This window comes from Hyla sarda, chromosome 11 (assembly GCF_029499605.1).
Source record: "Hyla sarda isolate aHylSar1 chromosome 11, aHylSar1.hap1, whole genome shotgun sequence".
Lineage (NCBI taxonomy): Eukaryota > Metazoa > Chordata > Amphibia > Anura > Hylidae > Hyla > Hyla sarda.
This window is the reverse complement of record NC_079199.1, coordinates 36,079,705-36,107,499: the sequence shown is the minus strand read 5'-3', so window position 1 is coordinate 36,107,499 and position 27,795 is coordinate 36,079,705. Positions and strand designations below refer to the sequence as shown.

The 27,795-nt window shown below is 42.2% G+C and overlaps 1 protein-coding gene across 4 annotated transcripts in view; it reads right to left on the bottom strand.

Annotated features, from left to right (window-relative positions):
* RALGAPA1 (Ral GTPase activating protein catalytic subunit alpha 1) overlaps positions 1 to 27,795 on the bottom strand; it is a 235,941-nt gene that overhangs the window by 170,372 nt on the left and 37,774 nt on the right. For all 4 annotated transcript variants that reach the window (XM_056546922.1, XM_056546923.1, XM_056546924.1 and 1 more), the window contains exons 2-11: positions 24,574 to 24,684; positions 22,960 to 23,009; positions 15,945 to 16,002; positions 12,201 to 12,244; positions 11,118 to 11,295; positions 10,311 to 10,426; positions 7,847 to 7,985; positions 5,388 to 5,596; positions 3,720 to 3,950; positions 435 to 629 (exon numbers count right to left, since the gene is read on the bottom strand). In XM_056546922.1, coding sequence (XP_056402897.1) covers positions 435 to 629; positions 3,720 to 3,950; positions 5,388 to 5,596; positions 7,847 to 7,985; positions 10,311 to 10,426; positions 11,118 to 11,295; positions 12,201 to 12,244; positions 15,945 to 16,002; positions 22,960 to 23,009; positions 24,574 to 24,684 — 1,331 coding nt within the window. The remainder of the gene's footprint in view (positions 1 to 434; positions 630 to 3,719; positions 3,951 to 5,387; positions 5,597 to 7,846; positions 7,986 to 10,310; positions 10,427 to 11,117; positions 11,296 to 12,200; positions 12,245 to 15,944; positions 16,003 to 22,959; positions 23,010 to 24,573; positions 24,685 to 27,795) is intronic.

Genomic DNA, 27,795 nt, shown 5'->3' with positions numbered 1-27,795 from the left:
CCGGTGATAGGCTGAAGCTCCATGTGAGGTGCCGGGCTAACAGAAAGTAAGAAGAATACAGCCCGGGGACCGATCACCTGTACCGGAGTGTAACGGAGCTCCGGGGGCTCGTTGGCAGGTAAGAGAAAGTGTGTTTTCTTTTATTTTGCAGCCCGGACGGGATAAAAGGAAAAAAGTGCGCGCCGGAGTACTCCTTTAAAGGGGTCATGAGGAGGCTGGGCTATGATGTCACAAGCTCCCGCCGCCGGCTCCAGCGTTCGGAACAGTTTGTTCCAAATGCTGAGCAGCGGAGTACCCCTTTAACATTATGGTCGCTTCATGATATTACCAAACGGAGCAGTCTCATGTATGTCACTTTAGGGGAGTTCTGTAATTCCAAAAGTGTAAGAACTAAACAAGTCCAATAGTAAACACAGGGCATCTTATGTTCTTACCTCTTCTTTTCCCTTTTCACAAGTCCCTGTGGAACCTTCTTGGCGCTCAACAGATATGACGATGCCTTCATCTAATGAGGATGGCTTTTCGGATTCTTGCAGAAATAAGGGTTTTTCCTTCTGTTTAATCCATTGCTCATACACCTTCAGCACCTTCCGCATAGCAGCAGCTTCACACATCGGCAACAGGAAAGACTGCGAAAGAAGATACAGCGATAATCAACATAGTTATTATTACAACAAACTAAATAATGCTTTCTAAGCTGAGGTCAAATGTAAGAAATAAGAAGAGCGCTTGAATGTCATGATATCATGCCAGTGAGACAGAGATCAGGAACTGGGGATCAGCATTGACATCAGTTTGGTAGCTACAACTATAAAAGATTATTCATCTAGGGCAGTGGTCCCCAAACTGTGGCCCTCCAGATGTTGCAAAACAGCTGGAGCTCAGTGAGGTTGGATGGAGAGCGTTTGTGAACAGCTGGAGCTCAGTGAGATTGGATGGAGAGCGTTTGTAAGCGTTTTTCAGTTCTTTCCACAGATTCTCGATTGGACTCAGGTCTGGACTGTGACTTGGCCATTCTAACACCTGGATATGTCTATTTGAGAACCATTCCATTGTAGATTTTGCTTTATATTTTGGATCATTATCTTATTGGAAGAGAAATCTCCGTCCCAGTCTCAGGTCTTTTGGAGACTCCATCAGGGTTTCTTCCAGAATGGTCCTGTATTTGGCTCCATCCATCTTCCCATCAATTTTAACCATCTTCCCTGTCCCTGCTGAAGAAAAGCCCAAACCATGATGCTGCCACCACCATGTTTGACAGTGGGGATGGGGTGTTCAGTGTGATGAGCTGTGTTGCTTTTACGCCAAACATAACATTTTGCATTGTTGCCAAAAAGTTCGATTTTGGTTTTATCTGACCAGAGCAGCTTCTTCCACATGTTTGGTGTGTCTCCCAGGTGGCCTGTGGCAAACTTTAACCCCTTAAGGACCAAGAACGTACCGGTACGTCCAGAGTCCTTTCCCTTTCTATAACGCGGGGCCACGACGTGGCCCCGCGTCATAGCGGGTCGGGCCCGGCCTCTAACAACGGCTGGGACCCGTGGCTAATAGTGCGGTGATCGCGGTGCCGAGCACTATTAACCCTTTAGACGCGGCGTTCAAAGTTGAACGCTGCGTCTAAAGTGAAAGTGAAACCATGCCGGTTAGCTCAGGGAGCTGTTCGGGATCGCCGCGGCGAAATCGCGGCGTCCCGAACAGCTGTTAGACACGAGGAGGGTCTCCTACCTTGCCTCCTGGTGTCCGATCGCCGAATGACTGCTCAGTGCCTGAGATCCAGGCATGAGCAGTCAAGCGGAAGAATCATCGATCACTGGTTTCCTATGAGAAACCAGTGATCAATGTAAAAGATCAGTGTGTGCAGTGTTATAGGTCCCAAGTGTTATAGGTCCCTATGGGAGCTATAACACTGCAAAAAAAGTGGAAAAAAAAGTGAATAAAGATCATTTAACCCCTTCCCTATTAAAAGTTTGAATCACCCCCCTTTTCCCATAAAAAAAAAAAAAAACAGTGTAAATAAAAATAAACATATGTGGTATCGCCGAATGCGGAAATGTCCGAATTATAAAAATATATCGTTAATTAAACCGCACGGTCAATGGTGTACGCGCAAAAAAATTCCAAAGTCCAAAATAGTGTATTTTTGTTCACTTTTTATATCATGAAAGAATGAATAAAAAGTGATCAACAAGTCCGATCAATACAAAAAGGGTACCGCTAAAAACTTCAGATCACGGCGCAAAAAATGAGCCCTCATACTGACCCTTACGCGGTAAAATAAAAAAAAGTTATAGGGGTCAGAAGATGACAATTTTAAACGTATAAATTTTCCTGCATGTAGTTATTTTTTTCAGAAATCAAAATGAAACTGAAATAAGTAGTTGTAAAGAATAAAGAGAAGGTGTCATTTTTACAGAAAAATTTACTGCGTAGAAACAGAAGCCCCCAAAATTTACAAAATGGCATTTTTTCTTCAATTTTGCCTCACAATGTTTTTTTTGTACCGTTTCGCCGTAGATTTTTGGGTAAAATGACTGATGTCACTGCAAAGTAGAATTGGTGGCACAAAAAATAAGCCCTCATATGGATTTTTAGGTGCAAAATTGAAAGGGTTATGATTTTTTAAAGGTAAGGAGAAAAAAACGAAAGAGCAAAAACGGAAAACCCCCTGGTCCTTAAGGGGCTAAACAACCCTTTTTATGGATATCTTTAAGAGATGGCTTTCTTCTTGCCACTCTTCCATAAAGGCCAGATTTGTGCAGTATATGACTGATTGTTGTCCTATGGACAGAGTCTCCCACCTCAGCTGTAGATCTCTACAGTTCATCCACAGTGATAATGGGCCTCTTTGCTGCATCTCTGATCAGTCTTCTCCTTGTATAGCTGAAAGTTTAGAGGGATGGCCAGGTCTTCGTAGATTTGCAGTGGTCTGATGCTCCTTCCATTTCAATATTATCGCTTGCACAGTTCTCCTTGGGATGTTTAAAGCTTGGGATATATTTTTGTATCCAAATCCGGCTTTAAACTTCTCCACAACAGTATCTCGGACCTGCCTGGTGTGTTCCTTGTTCTTCATGATGCTCTCTGCGCTTTAAACGGACCTCTGAGACTATCACAGTGCAGGTGCATTTATACAGAGACTTGATTACACACAGGTGGATTCTATTTATCATCATTAGTCATTTAGGTCAACATTGGATCATTCAGAGATCCTCAATGAACTTCTGGAGAGAGTTTGCTGCACTGAAAGTAAAGGGGCTGAATAATTTTGCACGCCCAATTTTTCAGTTTTTTATTTGTTAACAAAGTTTGAAATATTCAATAAATTTCGTTCCACTTCATGATTGTGTCCCACTTGTTGTTGATTCTTCACAAAAAAAATTACAGTTTTATATATTTATGTTTATGTTTGAAGCCTGAAATGTGGCAAAAGGTCGAAAAGTTCAAGGGGGCCGAATACTTTCACTGTGCACTGTAATAATCTTAACCCTTCCAGTACTTATCAGCTGCTGTATGATCCAGAGGAAGTTCTTTTCTTTTTGAATTTCTTCAAAAGTATTAAGATTTTTAAATAGAAGTAATTTAGAAATCTGTTTAACGTTCTGGTACTGGTTGACTTAAACTTAAAGGGTTACTCCGGTAGAAAACAATTTTTTTTAAGTCTTTTTAAAAGTTGTTGCTCAACCCCTGTAACATTTCATGTAAATGACATTTCTTCTTACCTGCCGGAAGATCTCAATGAGGAAATCAACGTTACAGCGTCTGCTGGAAAAGAACCTGCGAATAAGCTCATAGTCTGTGACGTGCTCTTCAGCAATGCTGCACAGGCTGGAGACGCTTGGCTCCCGCTCTGTAAGGGTGCTGGTATTGGAATGGGATTGCTCGGGCTCTGTTGTCCTTTCACGGTTTTCATTCCTACTTTCCTCCTGGGCAGCCAGGTTGGCAGCAGCTCTCTATAGAATGACATTTACAGAAATATTAAAAATGATAAAACTACTACAACCCAGAATATATTGTGAGTAGACAAAATTAATGTCCTGAAATATCAAATAAGTCTTGTATGCGATTTATAAGGATGGCGAAAGAGAAAGTAAATGCACGACTGCAATCCAGATAGGTTAACTCGCATACGCCTGCCTAGACTGGATATAACTGTAGAAACGTACTGTATTTTTCAGACTATAAGACGCACCACTGGTTTAATTAACTGGAAGAAGAAAAAACTATTTCATAAAACTTCCCTTGTGGTCTAAAGAAACTGAGGGGTCAATCTCACTATCTTTGGTGGTCTAGGGTTGAAGAAGAGGATAATAGTAAAGTCCTGTTAGCTTACAGCGTCATCATCTTCTGACTAATGAAAAAAACAAAAGGCAAAAGGCAATGGTGGATGGAGTGTGTCAGCAGTTCCTGCAAGAGGAAGGCATTTATGCTATGGACTGGCCCGCCCATTCCCCAGACCTGAATCCGGCTGAGCACATCTGGGACATCATGTCTCGCTCCATCCACCAATGCCACGTTGCACCACAGACTGTCCAGGAGTTGGAAGATGCTTTAGTCCAGGTCTAGGAGGACATCCCTCAGAAGACCATCCACCACCTCATCAGGAGCATGCCCAGGCATTGTAGGGAGGTCATCCGGGCACGTGGAAACCACACACACTACTGAGCCTCATTCTGACTTGTTTTAAGGACATTACATAAAGTTGGATCAGCCTGTAGTGAGGTTTTCCACTTTGATTTTGAGTGTGAGACCATATCCAGACCTCCATGGGTTGATAAATTTGATTTCCACAGATACATTTTTGTGTGATTTTTGTAGGCAGCACATTCAACTATGTAAAGACGAAAGTATTTCATCCGATTACTTCATTCATTCAGATCTAGGATGTGTTATCTTCTTCTCTTTATTTTTTTGAGCAGTGTATATACATATACAAAACACATGACTGATCACATGCCTACAATGTCACAGAAGCTGGGCAGGGCCGGGTATGCTGTTTCTATAGGGGCCTTCTCTAGTGATGTGAAGCTGGATGCAATGTGCATATGACATCAATCTTCCTCTCCTGCCCGGCACCGAGTGAATGGCTGCATGGGTCCCCCTGTAATCGGGCTCAGGACTAATTCAGCACTTTGCCTAATCACTGGGGAGGCAGTCTGGGCAATTTCAGGCTGCTGTGACTGCAGACTATACAACGCAAGAACTTTTTGGTATATTTTCATTATAAAAAGTACGTTTTACCGTTCAGAAAATATGGTAAGTGTTAGTACTGCAATTTCATTTTAGATTAAAAACATTTTTCCTATTCCCTCACAGCAAACTGAGATCTTAAAAAAGCCTCCTAAAGATACTGACTTACATGCACAGTGGATTATCCCATCTCCTCGTACCTGTATATTCTTTGGCACAGTCTCCCCTTCAGTCCCAGGAATATGAGTCCCCATGTGCGGCTTGGGTTCCAGCCAGAAGGACACCAGCCATCTAATGACAATGACCCGGGCGTTAAGAAAGGGCTCTTTGGTGCAGTATTGAGCCTCAATGCTTTCTGCATCCTTCCGGACCAGCATGTAGTGAGGTTTTGGTCTAATTTGTGGTATCTCTGCAAACATTTATATATTAGTAAGCTGTAGCACAGAAAATATGTGAATCAAATGTACCTTATGCAAACACCATAAAATCCCATATTCCAAAACATTGTGTACTCATACAGTGCATATGGAAAGTCTTCAGACCCTTTAACCTTTTTCATAATTTGGTATGTTGCGGCCTTGTGCTAAAACAAAAAGAAAAATTTCAGGTTTTCCCCCATCATTCTGCACTCAATACATGAAACCCCATATTCCAAAAGATAATTTATTAATATAGTTCAAACTGTCATCAGAAACCTATGGGACTTGTTAGCATACAATGTCACTGACTCCAAGCACCAATACTAGAATGCATTAAATATTGCCCAAAACTCACAAGTATATGTAAACTTACAGCAAATCATTAAATATATGGTCAGATTAAACCCTATAATGGTTTAGGATGGCTTTAAACTAGATGCACTACCTGATATTGACTGCACTCAAGAATTCCTAAATAATGCTTTTTTTCAATGTACAAATAAGCATACCATACAGTTTCAGCCACCAACACACAATGCCCAAATAATGCCAGGCAGTTGTCTAAATAACACAGTAATGTACCTAATCAAGTAGTCAATGGTGCCACCATTAGTACTGAGCACCATACACATCAAGTAAGTCCTGTCGGAACCTGCTCATTTGAAGGGGACTGCCCCACCACCATCATCAGTGGGGGGAGATAGGGATTGGGCACGTTTGATTTAAACTGTTTCATGTTCTCAGCAGACACCCCCAGAGGAGTCTGGCAGCAGCTTTCTTTTTACCATACATGCACATTCTGATAATACTGATAATACTGATCAGTGCTATGTCCTATACATAGCACTGAACAGTATTAGCAATCAAATGATTGCTATAGATAGTCCCCTATGGGGACATAAAAAGTGTTAAAAAAAAAAGTTGAAAAATGTAAAAATAATAAGTAAAAAAAAAATTGTGATAAATCCCATCCCCCAATAAAAATGAACATTTTCCCCCATTTTACCACCGAAAAGTGTAAAAACATTTTTTTATAAACATATTTGGTATTGCCACGTGCGTAAATGTCCAAACTATCGAAATATATGTTAATGATCCCCTACGGTGAATGCCGTAATTGTAAAAAATAAAAGTCCAAAAATGCTGCTTTTTAGTCACATTTTATTCCAAAAGTTTTTATAAAAAGTGATCTAAAAGTTTTATATATGCAAATGTGGTATCGATAAAGTACATATGACGGCGCAAAAAATTAGCCATACACCACCCTATATATGGTAAAATGAAAAAGTTATAGTTGGTCAAAATAGGACAATTTTAGATCACTGATTTTGTACAAAAAGATTTATATATTTTTTTAAGCGGTACAAAAATATAAAAGTATCTAGCCATGGGTATCATTTTAACCGTATTGACCCACAGAATAAAGAACACATGTAATTTTTACCGTATAGTGTACAGTGTGAAAACAAAACCCTCCAAAATGTGCAAAATTGTGGTTTTCATTAAAATTTCCTCCCTAAAAAATAATTTTTTGGGGTTCGCCATACATTTTATGGTAAAATGAGAGGTTTCATTACAAAGTACAATTGGTCACACAAAAAACAAGCCCTTATATGGGTCTGTAGGAAATCTAAAAGAGTTATGGATTTTAGAAGGCAAGGAGGAAAGAATGAAAACGCAAAAATAAAATTGGCCTGGTTCTTACGGTTAAAATGGGCTTGGTCCTTAAGAGGTTAAAAGATATCCCAGTATAGAACTTTATATTTATTTATTTTATTTATTTTTTTTAATCCTGCCAAGCAAAAAAAAATCCTTGACTTACCTCCTGAAGCTCCCCCCCCCCCCAAAGCCCAATATCCTGCTCCCATCCTCCGATGCAGTCTTCTTTCTGGTGTTGAGGCCCAATAAATCAGGCTGACTCTCAGACAATCACTGGCCAAAGTGGGACATCGCTGTGGCCGGTGATTAGCTGAGCTGCAGTCTGATGAGTTGACCACAAGAACCAGGATGAAGACCACACCGGAGGACGGGTCTGCCTGCCTGCAGCTGGGCAAAAAAAGTTCTCTCTCGGAGTACCCCTTTAAACGCCCAATTACCATTTGAGCCATAGTTAAAAAAAAAAAAATCATTCATCATTCAATCATTCATCAATCATCCGTCATTCTACAGATGATAAAATGCAGTATGTAGTAGGACAATGACAGGAACACAACATATAATGGCACTGACAATCAATTTACCAAGTACAGGGTTGTATAGGCTGCTTTCTCTGCTCATGGCAGGGAAAATATAAGGCATGTAGTATTTCTTGAAGTTAGAGAACAAGAATGCAAAGCCATCTTCCTCCTTATCTTTATTTTGCCACTCAAGACTCCGGACCTAAGGAAGGGAGAAAAAACATAAGAAAATGACATTAATACATCTAAACAGAGACAATGATTCCAATCCCATTATGCACATATTGGATTTTAACAGTTATATTCAAGCTATTTTCCCAACAACACTACTCATCACCTACCAGTAAGATAGGTGACAAGTGTACAACTGGTGGGGTCCGACCACTGGGACTTCATTGATCACACAATCATGGGTACAGCGTCCCTCTGGTATAATGTGGACATGCACACTGCCGCTCAGTTCAGCTTTATAGGCCTGATCAAGAAAAAGCCAAATACAACCCACAGCTATCCTCATTAAGCCCCTAAAGCAGTTTTTCAAACAGTGTTCTTTAGGGTGTTGTAAAACTAGAACTCCCAGCATGCCCAGACATGTCCTTTGGCTGTCCGGGTATGCTGGAAGTTGTAGTTTTGCAACCGCTGGAGGCACCCTGGTTGGGAAACACTGCCCAAAAATTGAATGGAGTGATAGTTCACATGTCTGTCTGCTCTGTGACTGTGGCTCTGATCAACTAAGGGGACAGGGGACCCCTGTCTATATAACTAGCAGAGTCCCCAAGGGTTGACCCCCACCGATCAGAATCTCATTAATATATAAATAACACTTATACATATGACAAATTATCTTAACATAGAGCAAAATTGTTTACAGCATAAAACAGGTTAAGGGAACCTGCACCTTGTTTAATGTTAATACTAGATAACTATTTGTGCCACATTCCATTAATTGGTATGAAGTGGATCAGGCCAGATCCGACCGCCATTGTATTTATGTGTGAACAACAAACAAGTCACATCACATGGCTCAAATGCTATCACTGACAACAGACTAATACTTAAAGGGGTACTACAGTGGAAAACTTTTTTTTTTTTTTTATCAAATGGTGCCAGAAAGTTATACAGATTTGTAAATGACTTCTATTAAAAAAATCTTAATCCTTCCAGTACTTTTTAGGGGCTATATACTACAGAGGAAATGTTTATCTTTTTGGATTTCTCTTATGTCACGACCACAATGCTCTCTGGTGACCTCTGCTGTTCATTTAAGAAACTGTCAAGAGCAGGAGAAAATCCCCATAGCAAACATATGCTGCTCTGGACAGTTCCTAAAATGGACAGCAGAGGTCATCAGAGAGCACTGTGGTCGTGACATAAGAGAAATTCAAAAAGATAAAACATTTCCTCTGTAGTCTAGAGCCCCTAAAAAGTACTGGAAGGATTAAGATTTTTTAATAGAAGTCATTTACAAATCTGTTTAACTTTCTGGCACCAGTTGATTAAAAAATAATAATAATAATAAAGTTTTCCACCACAGTACCCCTTTAAGCTGGACACTTACTTGGACAATGTAGGACATATCAGACTTTTAGTTTGCTAAATCAAGAGCCTTAAGACCATGTTCACACGACAGAATTATAAAAGCGGAATCCGTCGAAAAATTCTGTTAAAAAATTCTGTTGCAGCACAGTCCTATTGCTGACAATAGGATTCTGCAGCACAATGCACACAACGGAAATTCCGTGGGGTATCATCTGCTATGGAAATCCTGATTGTGGCCTTCACTAAAAGAATTGACATTTTAATTATTTCTATGAAATTTGCTCGGAAATGCATTGCCGTCTATGATGACGGCACGTTTCTAAGCAGAACTAGCGCCAGCATGTTCCAGCCAGCAATTGCTATTTGCAGAATGTATGTCTGTGTTTTCCGGTCAGACGTTCCACAAAATTTCCGCCACGTGAACATGGCCTTACTAGGACCTGTGCACAAAACCTGCTGGGTGTCGAATGGTTACCATAGCAACCGTCCAACCAACACACCTCTCTGTCCTTGGTCTAAAGATCGGTCAGGAACTCAACATTTTCAAGTTAAAAGGAGTTTAACTTGAGTTCACACTACAGAATTTTCTTCCTGGCCTTTGGCACAGACTGAATTAGACAGCGCTAGGGTCACAAGGATATGTGTTATCTCCATAGATAGGAATGCATAGAATGAGCAAGATCATTTAATCAGAGGCGGAATTTCAGCAGTAACGGCTCTGGCACAGAAATTCTGTATTACACGTTGTGCAGCGGAATCCCATGAACTGCAATGGGATTCCAGAAGTTCTGCAGAATTTCAAAAGCGGAATTCCGATCGGAAATGCCGCCATGTAGACCTAGTCTTATTGGTTTGACAATCATTAATGATCAATTGCTAGGTGGGATTGGGGGGTAAAAAAATAAATAAAATAAAAAACACAAAAGCGCTCTGGCCCCACCGTTACAACCTATAAAAAATATGGTAACAGGATTTAAGGAAGTGTTACCTGTATCACCATATATTTCAACAAGGCCTCCAGAAAACAACTCGTCAGATCCTCAAGTGCTTTGTCCCCAGACTGGGGCGGTACAAGTGGTGTAATTTCTTCAATTGTAACTTGGCCTGAAGGATAAAAAAAAATTAAATCTTACTTTTACACCAAACAGCATAATTTAAAGGGGTACTCCGCTGCCCCAGCAATTAGAACAATTTGTTCCTTTTGTTCCGAACGCTTGGAGAAAGTGGCGGGGGGGGGGGGGGGGCGGGGGGGGGGGTTGTGACGTCATCTCTGTGCAGCACCCAGCATTTGATTAGAATGTTGGGTGCGGGCGGCTGGGGTTGTGATGTCACGGCCATGCCCCTCATGACGTCACACCACACCCCCTCATGACGTCACACCCCCTCATGACGTCACAACCCCAGCCGCCCACACCCAACGTTCTAATCAAACGCTGGGTGCTGCACAGAGATCGCGGGGGTCCCAGCGATGGGACCCCAGTGATCAGACCTCTTATTTCCTATCCTTTAGATAAGAGATAAGATGTCTAGGTGCGGAGTACCCCTTTAACATCTGCAATGACCACTTTTCAGTAATATGGACACTACACACATTAGATGGTTGGCCAGATGCGCCATAATCATTAGGCTTGACCAACATTTATCTAATGCATATGGAAGCCTAGGAGATACTACTAAAACAGAAGGGCACCTGCTGACAAAACTTACGGACCACTATAGACACCTCAATGTACACCATAAACTGATATTCATGCATATATTTAAAAATGAAAGGGGGCTCTGATCGTTCCCTTACGTTCTTGCAGGTTCAAGGGCTGATTGATAAGATTATCCAGGGTGTATATGCCATGGTCAGAGGGGGGCGCAGGGAAACCCGGTATAAGACATGCAAACATGCAGAGCTGCTCCCAACTGCAGTTGTTCTGAAGTGCTTGAAGCCACAGGAGAAACAAGCGCATCCCTTCAAGGCGGATCTGAAATGAAAACACAGGAATCACTTGTCTACAAGTATATGTCAAGTGAAAGCTTATAGTGGCCATTAAATGTACGGAAGAAATAAAGGCATCCGCATTCACTACGAGTGGCCCTCATAACACAGCAGAAGGACAGTCACCGACCGCAAACTGCATCATCATCACAGTTATGGTTACAACCTTCAATACTGTGCAAGAAAAAGGATGAAAATATATAAGCAGTAGCTGAACGACTCTTCAAATATCACTGTGTCATACTGAAATAACAGGTACAATACATCACAAAAACTATACTGTGGAAGGGATGAAAAGAGTTACCAGGTGTCAGGATCTTTCCCTACTATGTTTTTAGATATTTAGCAAAGTATCAGTTGTTTCACTTGCTGGATCAAGCCCCACAAAAACAAAAAGTGGGACACATTTTTAGGCAGATCCAGCTAAAAAACAGATCTGTACTAAACTAAAGTTTATAATAGTTTTTTTCCTGTAGGACACCAGTCAAATATGCAAAAAAAAAAAAAAAAGACGACAGATGCACTTAATGGACACACAAAAACAGATACTATTTGATGTCATCCTGCACCATTGGTTTCCTATACTTAGCAAAGAATTTTAACACAGATTGAGACAGAAAGTGATGCATTTAGTTTTTAGAGGTCTACTCTCTCCTACCCAGCTACCCATTCATTTTTATAGAAATATATATATATATATATATATATATATATATATATATATATATATACACCCACACACACACACACACACACATACATTAAACGTGTATGTCACAAGGGTCTGTCTGCTCAACACATAGGTATCCAGAGGAAACAAACATATGATGTACAAAAAAAGCCTCACGGGATATGTTATTTCTTAAAAATCCACTTTATAAATATACTTACCTTTAAAGAGTTTCCTGTGTGAAGCAATTTTTTCAGTATTAGACCTAAACAGAAAAAAATATATGCATATCACTTATATGAAATAATGTACATTCCACAAATAATTTAACCATAAAAATCATCCCTCAGAAAGCTCCTTGTTATGTCCACGGCCTGCAAGCCCCGCAGCCTCTTCACATCCTGAAAGGAACAGCGCCGCACATTTAGTAGTGGCTGATCCTGGAAATACATTTGGTCCCACTGAAATGAATGGGACGAGAAGCTGTCCTGCCGCTACTGAATGTACGGTACCATTTCTGACAGGAAGTGAAGAGGCTGCAGCACTTGCAGCTGATCAGCGGGGGAACCAAAAGTCGGACCCCCTCCAATCTGATATTTATAGCCCATCCTGAGGACAGATCATCAATAAAATAGTCTGGAAAATCCATTGTAACAAAGCCGCTGCCCTGCTTAGGATACACATGATACCTGATCTAGGCAAATAGCAAGAACAATAATTGTTCGGCATTCTTGTATCAGCCCTCAGAGCAGATTCATGTATAAAGCACAGGTCCCGAGTGACCAATAATAGAGCACAGGTTGTCTGCATACAAATAACGGTGCATTCAAACCACAGTTGTGCAATATGGCCACTGAATCCAGCAGGGAAATTTAAATACCGGCTGCTGCACCCCATTCATTTGAATTAGCCAAGCAGAGACAGATAGGGACTCCTGATAGCTCATTTTTGGACTGTATGCGGTTTTGTTGCCGGACTGAAAACCGTGGTCTGCCACAGTTCTTAGTCCAACAATAAAACAACCTTCAAAAATGACCCGATTGGAGTCACTTTCCCACTCCTTTCAGTTCATTCAAATGCATAGGGTGCGGTGCAGGTATGGCGGGCAGTGGACGGTTTTTGAATTCCTCCTCCGAATGCCGCGGCCGTATTGCACAAACGTGGTGTGAATGCACCCTAAATAAGGTATGTAATGAAATGGAGACAAGAAAAAGCCTGCAGAAGGATTTAACCTAAATGTGTCATTATCCATAGATTGTTTTCATAAGTGCGAGTCTATTTACCCACAGCAATACCCACTAAATATTTTCATAGGCACAAACAAGCTGGAGACAGCCAAGGGGCCGAACTTGAGAGAGAGAGAGCGCTAAGACCCCCAGCTATCAGACATTTACGCCATATCCTGTGATAAAATATGCTACTGCAGTCAGAGAAAACAGTTTCTTTTCAAACAGTAAAACTCTACAATAAAAGTGTGGGAGGTCTCGGTCAGAGCCGCACAGGTCTCCTGCGCTGGTCTTTGGCATCCTCCAGTATTATGTCGGTGATCAGCGAATCCTTCAGGCAATTTCTCAATACCTGAACGAAGATGAAACAGATCACCATTTCTGTGACATTAAATTCGATATTTTATCCTGCATCAAAGAGGATTTGAACCTGGGTCACAGCATGGAAGAACAGTAACACTACCTGTGTACTACATATATGAGGGACTGTTTAGATCGAGAGAAGAGCAGTACAAGCATTTACAATGCAAAGAGTAAAAAGGTGTCAAGGGAAGAACAATGGATCAGATAAGCTTAAATACTTCTTTACCCTGACAGCAGACATTAGGGTGCGGTTCATCAGTCTCCATAAATTTGTTTTAGCACAATCCTGTAAAATTGTGAAGAGTTCCACTGACTTTCTTCAAATGTGTATGGTTGCCTTTTGATATGGAAACTAAACAGTTAATATCCTTAAAGTACAGAATTTGTTAGAAAATAAGCCGAATTTGAGAAAGGCTAAAGACGATGGTGCTACTTTGTATCAGTGTACTAGCCAAGTACCCGGTGTTGCCCGATTTTTTAATCCTTGTTGGGGAGGAAAATTAACAAAAGGAGGAAGCTTTTGACTTCCTATCTTATCCTCATATATTGTTGTTATATCCCGACCTCCTATCCCGACCTCCAGTGGGACTGATTTGTGATTAAGATATTGTAAGAAGGGGACGTGGCTTTGTGGGACTGGGTGTGATTTGCAAGCCAGACCGATGCACAAAAAGGGTAGATAAAAGGGGTGGAGCTTAAAATGTGGGCGTGTCTGTGTGAGATGGGGTGTGGCTTGCATGCTGGATTGACACATTCGCCAGGAGATGCAGAGCCGAGCTTGTGGAGTAAGGTACTGGAAGTCCCATTTACTTGCATGGGACTGGAAGCAAAAACCCATCTTTTATGTAAGGGAGTAGGTAAGGGTTAATTTAACTATCATATCTTTTTATTTGACATACAAGTAACACGTGTACCAGGTATTATTGAAATATCTCCAGCCGTACGGAAGTTATGTGGGAACATACATTTCCCATTGATTTGCATGGGACTTTAAACAAAAACTCCGACCCTCACAAAATGGGGGTAGCTAAGGGTTAAATTAACTATCCTATATTTTAAGTGGACATATAAGTAACATGTGACCAAGTACTATTGAAATATCTCCAGCTGTTTGGAAGTTATGCATTAACATATTTTCCATAGACTTGTATGGGACTTTAAACATAAGCCCCGCCCCTGGCAAATGGGGGCGAGTAAGGGTTAAATCACCTATCCTATGTTTGTTGTTGACATATAAGTAACATGTGGCCAAGGTTCATGTTAATCTCTTTAGCCGTTTGGACGTAATGCTGGAACATACATATATATATATATATACACACACACACATACAGTGAGATTTATCAAAACCTGTCCAGAGGAAAAGTTGCCCAGTTGCCCATAGCAACCAATCAGATCGCTTCTGAAATTTTTCAGAGGCCTTTCAAAAAAAGAAAGAAGCGATCTGATTGGTTGCTATGGGCAACTCAACAACTTTTCCTCTGGACAGGTTTGATAAATCTCCCCCATTGAGTTTTATATACAGTGAACCCTCAACAAACGATGGTAATTTGTTCCAAATGAACCATCGTTACTTGAATCCATTGTATGTTGAGGGATCCGTGCAATAGTAATATAAAATGTTATACTCCCGTGTCCCCGCCGCTCCGGACCGTCATCGCTGCCCTGGATCGTCGCTCTCCATCGCTGTCATCCCGTCGCTGCGCACGCCGCTCCTATTGGATTACGGGACGCTGTGCGCGGCGACGTGATGACGACGAAGGAGAGCAACGGCTATGCAGCGGAGCCTGAAGTGGACGGTCCAGCGGTTGGACCCCCCCCCGCGATGAGCTACTTATGGAGCATATGCATGTGCTCAGAGGCCATTGCATTTTGAAGGCAGCATCAACATACGATGCTTTAGTATGTCGGGGCCATCGCATAAAGGGATATCCGGCAGCGCAGACTGCTTCAGCTGGGACGGGATCCAGGTGCTCTCAGTGGGGAGTGCTTGTCGTCTACCAATAGACAGCACGCACTCAATTCATTTCTATGGGAGCACCGATGAAGCCTAAGAGCTGTACTCTGGTCTTTTTGGTGCTCCGTAGGAATGAATGGAGCATGTGCTGACTGCTCACTGAGTGCTCACTCGTCCTGGTGATCGCAGGGGGGGGGGGGGGGGCCGTGGTCAAACCCCACCGCGATCAGCTACTTATTGCCTATCCACAGGATAGGGGATAAGTAATTTTTGCAGGAGATCTCCTTTAACTTGTCCAAAAATATGGACGCACTGTGTAACATTTCAAGCCATGGTCTTTACAATCAATCCATAAAAATAGTTGGTAACCGTGGGTAATACCCCCTAAAAATAAATAAATAAATAACTAACTAACTCACCAATGCTGTGATACTGCCATCGTTGGTGAATTCGCTCAGGTAGAAGTTGCAGAATTTTCTAGTAAAACACAAAATTGAAAAGCTCTTAAATTCAACTTTATTCAAGCGATCGGCAATTGGCACATTTATATTTTACAGCAAGCCCTTTAAAAGTACTATTAGTACAAAAGTTGTAGATGCGAAAAAATAATAAAGCAAAACTGAAAATAGGCTTTGTCCTCACGGGAGTCTGTCAGCAGCATCATCGGCACTAATGTGTTTATACAGAGTAATAGTGTAGGTGATGCTTAAACTTATGTCGTTTTCTGTTGTATTGGGAAGTCCCATTCCTAACTCTGAACATCCCCTTTAAGCTAATAGACCATGGAGCTCTCTACACATTTTTTGTTATTCTAATATACAGATTGTATTTAAAAGGTCTTTCTTGGAACCATGCAAACACCAATTCACAATATTAGCTACAAACGCGGAATAAAAGTGTGGGAGGTCTCGGTCAGAGCCGCACAGGTCTCCTGCGCTGGTCTTTGGCATCCTCCATTATTATGTCGGTGATCAGCGAATCCTTCAGGCAATTTCTCAATATCTGAACGAAGAAACAGATCACCATTTCTGTGACATTATATTGTATTTTTTATTCTGCATCTAAGAGGATTTGAACCTGGGTCACACAGTAGGACAGTAACACTACCTGTGTACTACATATACAAGGGACCATTCATATCAAGAGAAGAACAGTGCAAGCATGTACAATGCAAAGTGTAAAAAGGTATCCAGAAGAAAACAATGGATCAGATTAGCCTAACCCCTTGGACTCAGCCCATTTTCACCTTAAGGACCACGGTGTATATTTAGGTCTGTGGCCGACTCCCATTATGTGAAGCACGCTTCCTATCTGTGGGTCTCGGTTGCTATCAGCAACCAGGACCTACGGCTAATACCGGACATCGACGATTGGGCTGATGTCCGGTAATAACCCTTTAGACGGCGCAATCAAAATTGTTCGCAGCGTTTAAACTGGGAGAAAATACTGTCGGTTAGCTCAGGGGAGCTGTTCAGGACCACATCAGTGAAATCGCGGCATCCCGAACAGCTGAGAGGACAGCAGGAGGGGCCTTACCTTGCTCCTCACTGTCCAATCAGCATTTGATTTCTCCAAGCCTGAGATCCAGGCTGGAGCATTCAAGCACGGATTACACTGATCAATGCTATGCTATGTATATGTAAACAATAATAAAAATAAACATATGTGGTATTGCCGCGTGCGTAAATGTCCGAAGTATAAAAATATTATTTTAATTAAAACGCACAGTCGATGGCGTAGACGTAAAAAAAAATTCCAAAGTCCAAAATTGGTCACTTTGAATATACAAAAAAAAATAATAAAAATAAAATATATAAAAGCGATCAAAAAGTCCCATCAAGACAAGTACCGATAAAAACTTCAGATCACAGTGCAAAAAATGAGCCCTCAGACATCACCATATACGGAAAAATAAAAAAAGTTATAGGTCAGAAAATGACAAATTTAAACATACAAATTTTGGTGCATGTAGTTATAAAAAAAAAAATGTAAGTAGTAAAATAAAAAATAAAAAAAACATGAATTGGGTATCATTGTAACCGTATGGACCTACAGAATAAATATATGGTGTCATTTTACTGAAAAGTGCACTGCGTAGAATCGGAAGTCTCCAAAAGTTACAAAATAACGTTTGTTTTTTTCCAATTTTGCCCAAAATAAATTATTTTCTGGATTCGCCATAAATTTTTGGGTGACATGATTGATGTCATTACAAAGTACAATTGGTGGTGCAAAAAAAAAAAAAACTGTAGGTGCAAAATTGAAAGAGTTCAGATTTTTAAAGGGGTTCTCCGGTGCTTAGACATCTTATCCCCTATCCAAAGGTCCTGGGGACCCCCGGGATCATGCATGCGGCACCCCGTTTGTAATCAGTCCCCGGAGCGTGTTCGCTCTGGGTCTGATTACCGACGACCACAAGGCCGGCGGCGTATGACGTCACGGCTCCGCCCCTGTGTGACGTCACGCTCCGCCCCTCAATGCAAGCCTACGGGAGGGGGCGTGATAGCTGTCACGCCCCCTCCCGTAGGCTTGCATTGAGGGACGGAGCGTGACGTCACACGCCGTCGGCCCTGTGGTCGTCGGTAATAAGACCCGGAGCGAACACGCTCCGGGGACTGATTACAAACGGGGCGCCGCATGCAAGATCCCGGGGGTCCCCAGCGGGGGGATTCCCGCGATCAGGCATCTTATCTCCTATCCTTTGGATAGGGGATAAGATGTCTAAGCACCGGAGAACCAATTTAAGAAGGTGAGGTGGAAAATCCGAAAGTGCAAAAACAAAAAAACCTGTGGTCCTTAAAGGGGTTAAGGACTCTGGGATGCTTTTACTAATCATTCTGATTCCAAGAATGTTATTTTGCAACATATTGTACTTTATGTTAGTGGTAAATTTCCATAATTTCTTTAAAATGTAGCATTTTTCTAAATTTGAAACTCTCTGCTTGTAAGGAAAATGGACTTGCCAAAAAATGTATATATTGATTCACGTATACAATGTCTACTTTATGTTGGCATCATAAAGTTGAAATGTTTTTACTTTTTAAAGACATTAGAGGGCTTCAAAGTATAGCAGCAATTTTCCAAATTTTTTCGAAAAATATAAAAAAAAGAGTTTTTCAAGGACCAGTTCAGTTTTGAAGTTAGTTTGAGGGTATTTATGTAAGAAATCCCCCATAATGGACCCCATTATGAAAACTGCACCCTTAAAGTATTTAAAATGACATTCAGAAAGTTTGTTAACCCTTTAGGTGTTTCACAAGAATAGCAGCAAAGTAGAGGAGAAAACTCAAAATCTAAATTTCTTACACTAACATGTTCTTGGTGGAATATGGCCCACTATTTGGGAAACTATACCCCTCAAGGAATGTAACAAGGGGTATAGTGAGCCTTAACACCCTACAGGTGATTGATGAACTTTCATTAAAGTGGGATGTAAAAATTTAAATTATGATTTTTTTTCACTAAAATGCGGTTACCACAAATTTTTCATTTTCACAAGGGGTAATAGGAGAAAATATCACCTAAAATTTGTAACTCCATTTCTCTCAAGTAAGGAAATGCCTCATATGTGGAGGTAATGTGTTCTGCGGGTGCACTAGAGGGCTCAGACGGGAAGGAGCGACAATGGGATTTTGGAGAGCAAATTTTACTGAAATGGTTGTTGGGGGCATGACTCATTTAGGAAGCCCCCATGGTACCAGAACAGGAAAAAAAATAAAAAATAAATAAAAAACACATGGCACACGATTTGGGAAACTACACCCCTCAGGGCACGTAACAAGGGGTACAGTGAGACTTTACATCCCACAGATGTTTGCCGAATTCAACGGGAAATTGAAAAATTTTCTTTTTTCACTAAAATGCTGGTGTTACCCCAAATTTTTCATTTTCACAAGGGGTAATAGGAGAAAAAGCCCCCCAAAATTTGTAAAACCATTTTTTCTGAGTATGGAAATACCCCATGTGTGGATGTAAAGTGCTTTGCGGGCGCACTACAGGGCTCAGAAGAGAAGGAGCGCCATTGGGCTTTTGAAGAGAGAATTTGTACGGAATGGAAGTCGAGGGCCATGTGAGTTTACAAAGCCCCCATGGTGCCAAAACAGTGGACCCCCCCTCACATGTGACCACATTTCGGAAACTACACCCCACTGGCATTTTACAGATCTTTGGAAAAGTGGGCTGTGCAAATGAAAATTTTTATTTTTCATCTTCACGGACCACTGTCAAACACCTGTGGGGCGAAAATGCTAACTGCACCCCATATTACATTCTGTTAGGGGTGTAGTTTCCAAAATGGGGGTCACATGTGGGGGGTCCACTGTTCTAGCACTGTGGGTGCTTTCTAAACACACATGGCCTTCACTTCCAGCCAAATTCTCTCTCCAAAAGCCCAATGGCGCTCCTTCTCTTCTGAGCCCTGTACATCCAAATATGGGGTATTTTCTTACTCAGAAGAAAATGGTGTTACAATTTTTGGGAGGCTTTTTTTCCTATAACTACTTTTAAAAATGAAAGATTTGGGGTAACAAGCATTTTAGTGAAAAAAAAAATATTTTTAATTTTCACGTCCAACTTTAACAAAAAATTGTCAAACACCTGTGGGGTGTTCAAGCTCACTATATCCCTTGTTACATTCCTTGAGCGGTGTAGTTTCCAAAATGGGGTAACGTGGGTGTTTTTTTATTTGCGTTAATGTCAGAACTGCTTTAACTATCAGCCACCCCTGTGCAAATCACCAATTTAGGTCTCAAATGTACATGGTGTGCTCTCACTCCTAAGCCTTGTTGTGCACCCGTAGAGCATTTTACATCCACATATGGGGTATTTCCGTACTCCGGAGAAATTGTATTACAAATTTTGGTGGTCTTATTTACTTTTACCTCTTTTGAAAATGAAAAGTATGTAATTTTTTACACTTGGGGTCCACACCAACATGTTGCTGGTGTAGACCCCAACTTTACCTTTTCGTAAGGGAAAAAAGGAGAAAAAGCCCCCCCAAAATTTGTCCCAAATACGGAAATACCCCATATGTGGCCTTAAACGGTTGCCTTGAAATATTTCAGGGCTCCGAAGTGAGAGCGCGCCATGTGCATTTGAGGCCTAAATTAGGAATTTACATAGGGGCAGACCAGGATGCAAGCATGGTGTTTGCCATGGTCTTCCTCCAAAAATACCCTACAGCAGTGTTTCACAAAAAGGGTGCCTCCAGCTGTTGCAAAACTCCCAGAATGCCTGGACAGTCAATGGCTGTCCGGCAACACTGGGGTTGTTGTTTTTTGCAACAGCTGGAGGCTATGTTTTGGAAACAGTGCCGTACAAGACGTTATTCATTTTTATTGGGGGGTAACTGTGTAAGGGTGTGTGTATGTAGTGTTTTACTTTTTAGGGTACAGTCTCACAGGCGGGGGTTCACAGCGAATGTCCTGCTGGGAGTTTGAGCTGCAGCGGAAAATTTGCCGCAGCACAAACTCAAATCAGTAAACTCGCTGTAAACCCCCAGCCTCCAGCTGTTGCATAACTACAACTCCCAGCATACCCTTTGACTGTGCATGCTAGGCGTTGTTGCTAAGCAACAGCAGGAGGCTCAACCTTACCTCCTGCTGCTGCTCTGTCCCTCCTGGGGCCCCCACTGCCGCCGGGGAACGGGGGCCCTCGCTGCTGGTGTCAACTCCCGTCACCCGCTCTCGCCCTCCGGAGTAGGGGGCGGAGAGGGTGCTGTTAGTGACCCCACCACCAGTGCCACCTCACTCCTGCTGATAAAGGGCGATTAGTGATGTCTTGGACAGCAATCAATCACCTTTTTTTCCTGGGTCACTGGAGACCTGATATCGCCACAAATCGCCGGTCTGAAGTGACTGGCGATTTGCGGCAATTGCCGAACTGGGGGGGGGGGTTGGGTTTGCACGGGGAGCCTGCTGAATCGCGAGCGGTGGGAACCGGAAGACCGTAGGGCGTACCTGTTCACCCTGAGTCCTTAACGGGGGCTTACACGTATACCCTGCGTCCACAAGAGTTTACATATGTGAACATGTTACATTATTCTTAAGAAAAATGGATAAACAAATATGCAAATGCTGATCTTGGTTTACAGGGGGCATTATTCTTCTGCACTCTCGTGAGTTTTGTGCACAATTTTATGTACAGCTGTAGACAATCAGCATGCATGCCCTGCTATCTATCCCCTTGTGTTGGAGAGCAAAAAATTTATATGGGTGAATTAGTCTTGGGTGACTACCGGCTGCCAAAGGGGTTAACTGTGCCCAGTTTTACACTCAAAGCTGTCAACGTTTCCCAAAAAAAAAAAAAAAAAAAAAGTCTTAAAACTCTTTTGAGGACCTTAAATGGGCACTGTCAGTTATTAAAACTTTTGATATGTTGTAAAGCATGCAAAACCAATAGGTTTCGCAATTGCTTTCATTAGAAAATGTTCAGTATTTCATTCTGAAAAAGCCAGTCAAAAAACTGGCCACTAGGGGTCTCCCTGCCTTCTGGGACACATACCAGTCCTGCAGTGTCCACTGGTCATCACCTACATCATGGACTCACTTCATGATTGACAGGGCTCCATGCAGGTTCAGAGCTTCTGTGCTTGCTCCCGGCCCCCTCACTCTGCCTGTGCTTACTTCACTTCATTTCCCAGGCTCCCCCTGCACTCACTGTCTCCTGACTGCCCGAGTCTCTCCTCCTCTGTCTGAGGGGCAGAAGCACAGTGCTAGCTGTGACTGAGCAGGAGAAAGAGCTACAAAAGATGCTGACTTAAAAAAATAAAAATAAATTAAGTGTCCCTGCATGTATATATGTGTATGTGTGTGTGTGTGTGTGTGTGTGTGTGTGTGTGTGTGTGTGTGTGTGTGTGGATATATATGTATGTATATCGTATCTATGTAATGTGCATGTGTATGAATATATGAAGTGTGTGTATGTAATATGGGGGGGGGGGGGTAGCTGACAACTCTCAGCATGCCTGGACAGTCAAAGGATGTGTGGGCATGCTGGGAGCTGTAGTTTTGAAAAAGCTGTACACACACAGGTTGTGTGTGTGTGTGTGTATGTATGTATGTATAGCATAAAACCAGAGAGAAAAGGGTTACAGATCAGAGTGCTGTAATTGTCTGACTGCCATGCTCGCGCCGAGACCAGTGACTCAGAGCACTGTGAGGGAAGGGGAGTAGGGGGAGTGGTTATCACAGTGAGGAGAAGAGAGGGACACGCCCCCCTGCCTGTGGTGGACAGAATGCTCACTGAGCAATCACTGCAAGTAAATTAAGGTAATTCATGTACATTATCAGGATGAGGTACTGAGCAACATATAACAGTTTTGTTTTTTTTGGGTAATCCGACAGGTACGCTTTAACCTCTGGCAGAGCAAACTATTTGAGGAAGGTAATCAGGATCTTTTACTTTTATATATTTTACGGTTCAAACTTTTATTACCTCAAATATAAAGAGGATAGCATCAAGTTCTTCACGCTGAGACTTGTGTCCTAAATGCAAAAAGAAAATTAAATAGAAATGTTCTCAATAATCTCTTATCACAAACTGTAGTAATGCTATAAAAGGTTAGCTACTTAAAGGGGTTCTCCTCCGGAAACATTTTTTTTAATCAACTGGTGCCAGAAAGCTATACAGATTTGTAAATGACTTCTATTTATAAATCTTAATCCTTCCACTACTTATCAGTTGTTGTATGCTCCACAGGAAATTCTTTTATTGTTGAATTTCCTTTCTGTCTCTCTGCTGACACCTCTGTCCATTTTGGGAACTGTCCAGAGCAGGATAGGTTTGCTATGGGTATTTGCTCCTACTCTGGACAGTTCCTAAAATGGACAGAGGTGTCAGCAGAGAGCACTGTGGTCACACATAAAGGAAATTCACTCTGTAGTATACAGAAGCTGATAAGTACTGGAGGGGTTAAGATTTTTATATAAAAGTAATTTACAAATCTGTATAACTTTCTGGCACCAGTTGATTAAAAAATGATGTTTTCTAGTGGAGTACCCTTTAATCTTTTGTCACCCAGGCCCTCACCAAACAGAACTTTGTGAGTTCAGGGCCTTCTCATTGGTACTATATCCCATACCAAAATATGTCTACATTTAACCGTGCTCAAGGTAAAGGAAAAAGAATATAGAAACATGTACTAGTCTGTCACTGATCCCCTGGCTGGTGCCGCTGCAGTGTACCAGTCTCCAATGTTAGTGCTTCCTGTTCTCTGCCCCAACACATAGGAAATGGTTGTTCAGCCAATCACAGACTGAGGTGGGTCACTGCTGCAGCCAGTCATAGGGCATTTCTTATGTGTTGGGATGGAGAACAGAAAGTGTTGACCAACACAGATTAGAACAGATGAATACAAGTTTTTACATTAGAGGAGAAGAGAAAAAAATGAAACATTTTTAAAAAGCTAAGTGTGAGGGACCACTTAGAACCAAAACTGTCCCCGGGTGGGGTCCAGAGTGTACAGGGAAAGTTTAAAGGGGTACTCCGCCCCTAGACATCTTATCCCCTATCCAAAGGATAGGGCATAAGATGTCAGATCGACGGGGTCCCGCCGCTGGGGACCCCCGCAATATAGCAAGCAGTGCCCACCTGTAACTGCTTCCGGAAAAACTGGAGGATCTCATTCTAATTTCTCCCAACAACGCAAGATCGTGACGTCACGACTCGGCCCCGTGTGCCGTCACGCCCCGCCCCCTCAATGCAAGTCTATGGGAGGGGGCGGGACGCCCCCTCCCATAGACTTGCATTGAGGGGGCGGGGCATGATGGCACACAGGGGCGGAGTCGTGACGTCACGCTCTTCCGTCCCCGTGGTCGGGAGGAATTAGCCCGAGATCCTCCAGTGCTTCCGGAAGCAGTTACAGGTGGGTGCTGCTTGCTATATAGCGGCGGGACCCCGGCGATCTGACATCTTATCCCCTATCCTTTGGATAGGGGATAAGATGTCTAGGGGCGGAGTACCTCTTTAATGCTGTTGTGAAGTGAAAGCAGCTAACACTATTGCCACAAGTAGAAGTATAAAACCGCAGAACGTTCAGAAATCAATTACCTTTTTGTTTCAAAGATGTCTCGATAAGCACAAAGTTTTCAAAGAAAACGTAGTAGATGTCAGAGAAGTTCTGTTCAAAAAACTGCTTGAGGTCAATAGATTCTGCATTTTCTAAATGGGAAAAAAAGAAGAGAACATGAATAAGCCTACAGATCGGTCATAAAGTCTAGTCAACCAGTAAGAGGACATGCACCTTAAAAAAGCTGTCTACAGATGGGCATGTCTACCTTTCGGAGGACATTTTGGTTGACCTAACATGAGAATATTTCCTTCGGAGGACAGTGAATTTGCACTGATTTTAGGTCAAAGATTTCCAGTTTTATGGGAAAATCCCAGAAAATGTTAACACGTCCAAGTCCCAATTCCTGCTATTAGCTCCAAGAAGGTTGGGATATGATCAGGTAAAGAAATTTATAATTTATTTTTTTAATTTCACCCATTACAAGCATCTATGTACAGGGTAGTATTAGTCGGCTGCCTCAGCAGTAATAGTGATAGATCTGTCTGCTAGTAATCCCTCGCTGGGTGTAAAGAAACCTCAGTACTAAATATGTGCAATAGAAAAGGAATTTCTCCTAAGCAATAGGCTCCCATCCAAATAGGCCATTGTAAACAGTGCAGAAACTAGCAGGGAATGCTGGCATAGATGGACCACAGCCACAATGACTGCTCGGCTTCCTCTACAGAGTAGACATCCCGGATATATACTCAGGATAGGTTCGCTACAGTTTCTTCCAAATATCTGCACTGTAGAAGAAAACTCCTTAGGAACCAAAGTCTTGACAAAATAGAGTTTGCTCTTACAAAAGTTCACATGGTTAAGAAAATACTCCAAAGACCTAAAAAAGGAAGTTTGTCTTAAAGGGGTTATCAGGGGAAAACATACGGTAATTTATATATATATATATATATATATATATATATATATATATATATATATATATATATATATATATATATATATATTATATATATATATTATATATTAGTTAGGAGTAGCCGTATTTTTTGTGAGATAGAACGTGTGTTTTCTCCTTGTGAGCTCAGAAATGCTTATGACTTGATAAAGGGAGGAATCCCAAAAGCTTCTCTACATAATCTTGTTAGTCCAATAAAAAAAGGTATTACAAGATACTGCATCTACCGATGATTTTGAGAGATTATTTATATATATATATCTCATCTGGCTCCAGAAAGTTAAACAGATTTGTAAATGACTTCTATTAAAAAATCTTAATCCCCTCAGTAATTATGAGCTGCTGAAGTTGAGTTGCTCTTTTCTGTCTAAGTGCTCTATGATGACACATGTCTCGGGAACTGTCCAGAATAGCAAACCTCTTCTACTCTATGCAGTTCCCGAGAAAGACAGAGATGTCAGCAGAGAGCACTGTTGCCAGACAGAAAAGAACAACTCCACTTCAGCAGCTGATAATTATTGGAAGGATTAAGATTTTTTTTATAGAAGTAATTTACAAATCTGTTTAACTTTCTGGAGCCAGTTGATAAGTTTTTTTGCTGGAATACCCCTTTAACTGCTGGTATAAAAAAAGCAATGCAGTCTCTTGGACACGGATCTTAAAATATGTTAAAAGTAGCAGGCAGACTATACGTCTTTTTAACATGAATGTAAATGCATAAAGAAAAATGGCCTAAAATAGTGTTCCCATGCCTGTAGCTCTCCAGTATGCTGGGAGTCACAGGCTGGGGAGACTCAGAGAGGCACGGGTTGGAGAACACTGGCCGAAGACTTATCAGGATCAAGCAGCACTGCAGTGATATAGCAGTGTTCAGATGATACCCTATCAGCCCATCAGTGATCTCAGGCTCTTAAAAGGGGTACTCCACTGGCCAGCATTTGGAAGTAAATGTTCCGAATGCTGTTTTCATGCTGCAGGGGTCGGCCACACAACTCATGACATCACAACCACGCCCTCTCAATGCAAGTCTATGGGAGGGGGCGTGACTGTCCCACAACGCAGCCCCACCTGAAGACTGAATATGAGGATGGGAAATGGGGACGGGATATGGGGACAAAAGCTTCCTCCTTTGTTGCTTTTGCCCCCACAAGGATAAGGTAGGAAAAACCGGGCAGCGCCGGGTACTCAGCTAGTTACTGTATAAAGTGGGACACCGCTGCAGACAGTGGCTGGCTGTAATACATGCTGGATGTAAGGTATGTTTAGAGGTCTAGGGTTTGGCGCGGGTGCTCCTCTTTCTCACTCTCACTTGAACCCAGCCCATGCGACTCTCTTCCTGCAAACTGCCTTGTGTGACCTTTTCTCCCCATCTACAGCCTGTGAGAGCTGCTTTTCCTGTATGCTCTCCCTACCTTTCTATGCTCTCCATACTTTCAGCTGCTGTGTAGAACTCCTTGCTACCATCTCTAATACTGAGGAAAGGGGAGGGCAAAAAGCCATTAGGATCAGATACAGCTCTGATTTTTCTCACACTTAGGAGGGAGACATCAGTATGCACACTTTGAAGTGTTCACAGGATTTGTCAGGATGCAGTAGCCCTTCTGGGTGTCCCTCCTGGCGGGCTAGGGGAGGTGTGTGTGGCCATTAGGTTCCGCACCTCCCTGCAAACACACCGGGTACTCCTGCTTTGGCAGGGTATCTACCGTTATCGGCTCTGCGGGCAGATACCTTGGCTAACGCCAAGGGGGATGCCGGGAGCATTTGTGGTCCCCTAGTAGCTTCGGCGAAAAGGGACATCGAACCTGGAACCTCGCAGGTACCTTTTGGTCCGGAGGCGAAGGGTAAGGTTTGTTGGGGGGCCTCTCTCCTATCGGAGAAGGGCTTGCGATAGACCGCATCCTTTGTGCACGTTTTTTTAGTGTAACACGTTTGCACTTTTTCTTGCACTTTGGGTGAATCGAGAGCACGTTCCTTGGCTTTAAAAAAAATAAATAAATAAATAAAAAACTTTGAAGAAAGTTTAGAAAGTTGTTTAATTTTGTTCTCAGGAGACTAGGATGCACAGAAATGTCAAAAGTTTAGATCGGTTTGGATTTCCGTGCTGTGACCCCCACAGATCTTAGATATAGCTGTATGAAATGCACTTTTCGCTCCAGGTTGGCACTCAATCCAACCGACTACAAGGGACAAGCTCCATAACAGTCTATGGGACGAGCCTCCTGCACTGACCACCAAGCTGGGGAACCGGATGCAGGAGCCGTTACATGCTTTACCCAGCAATATCTGAGGAGGTCTCAGCAATGAC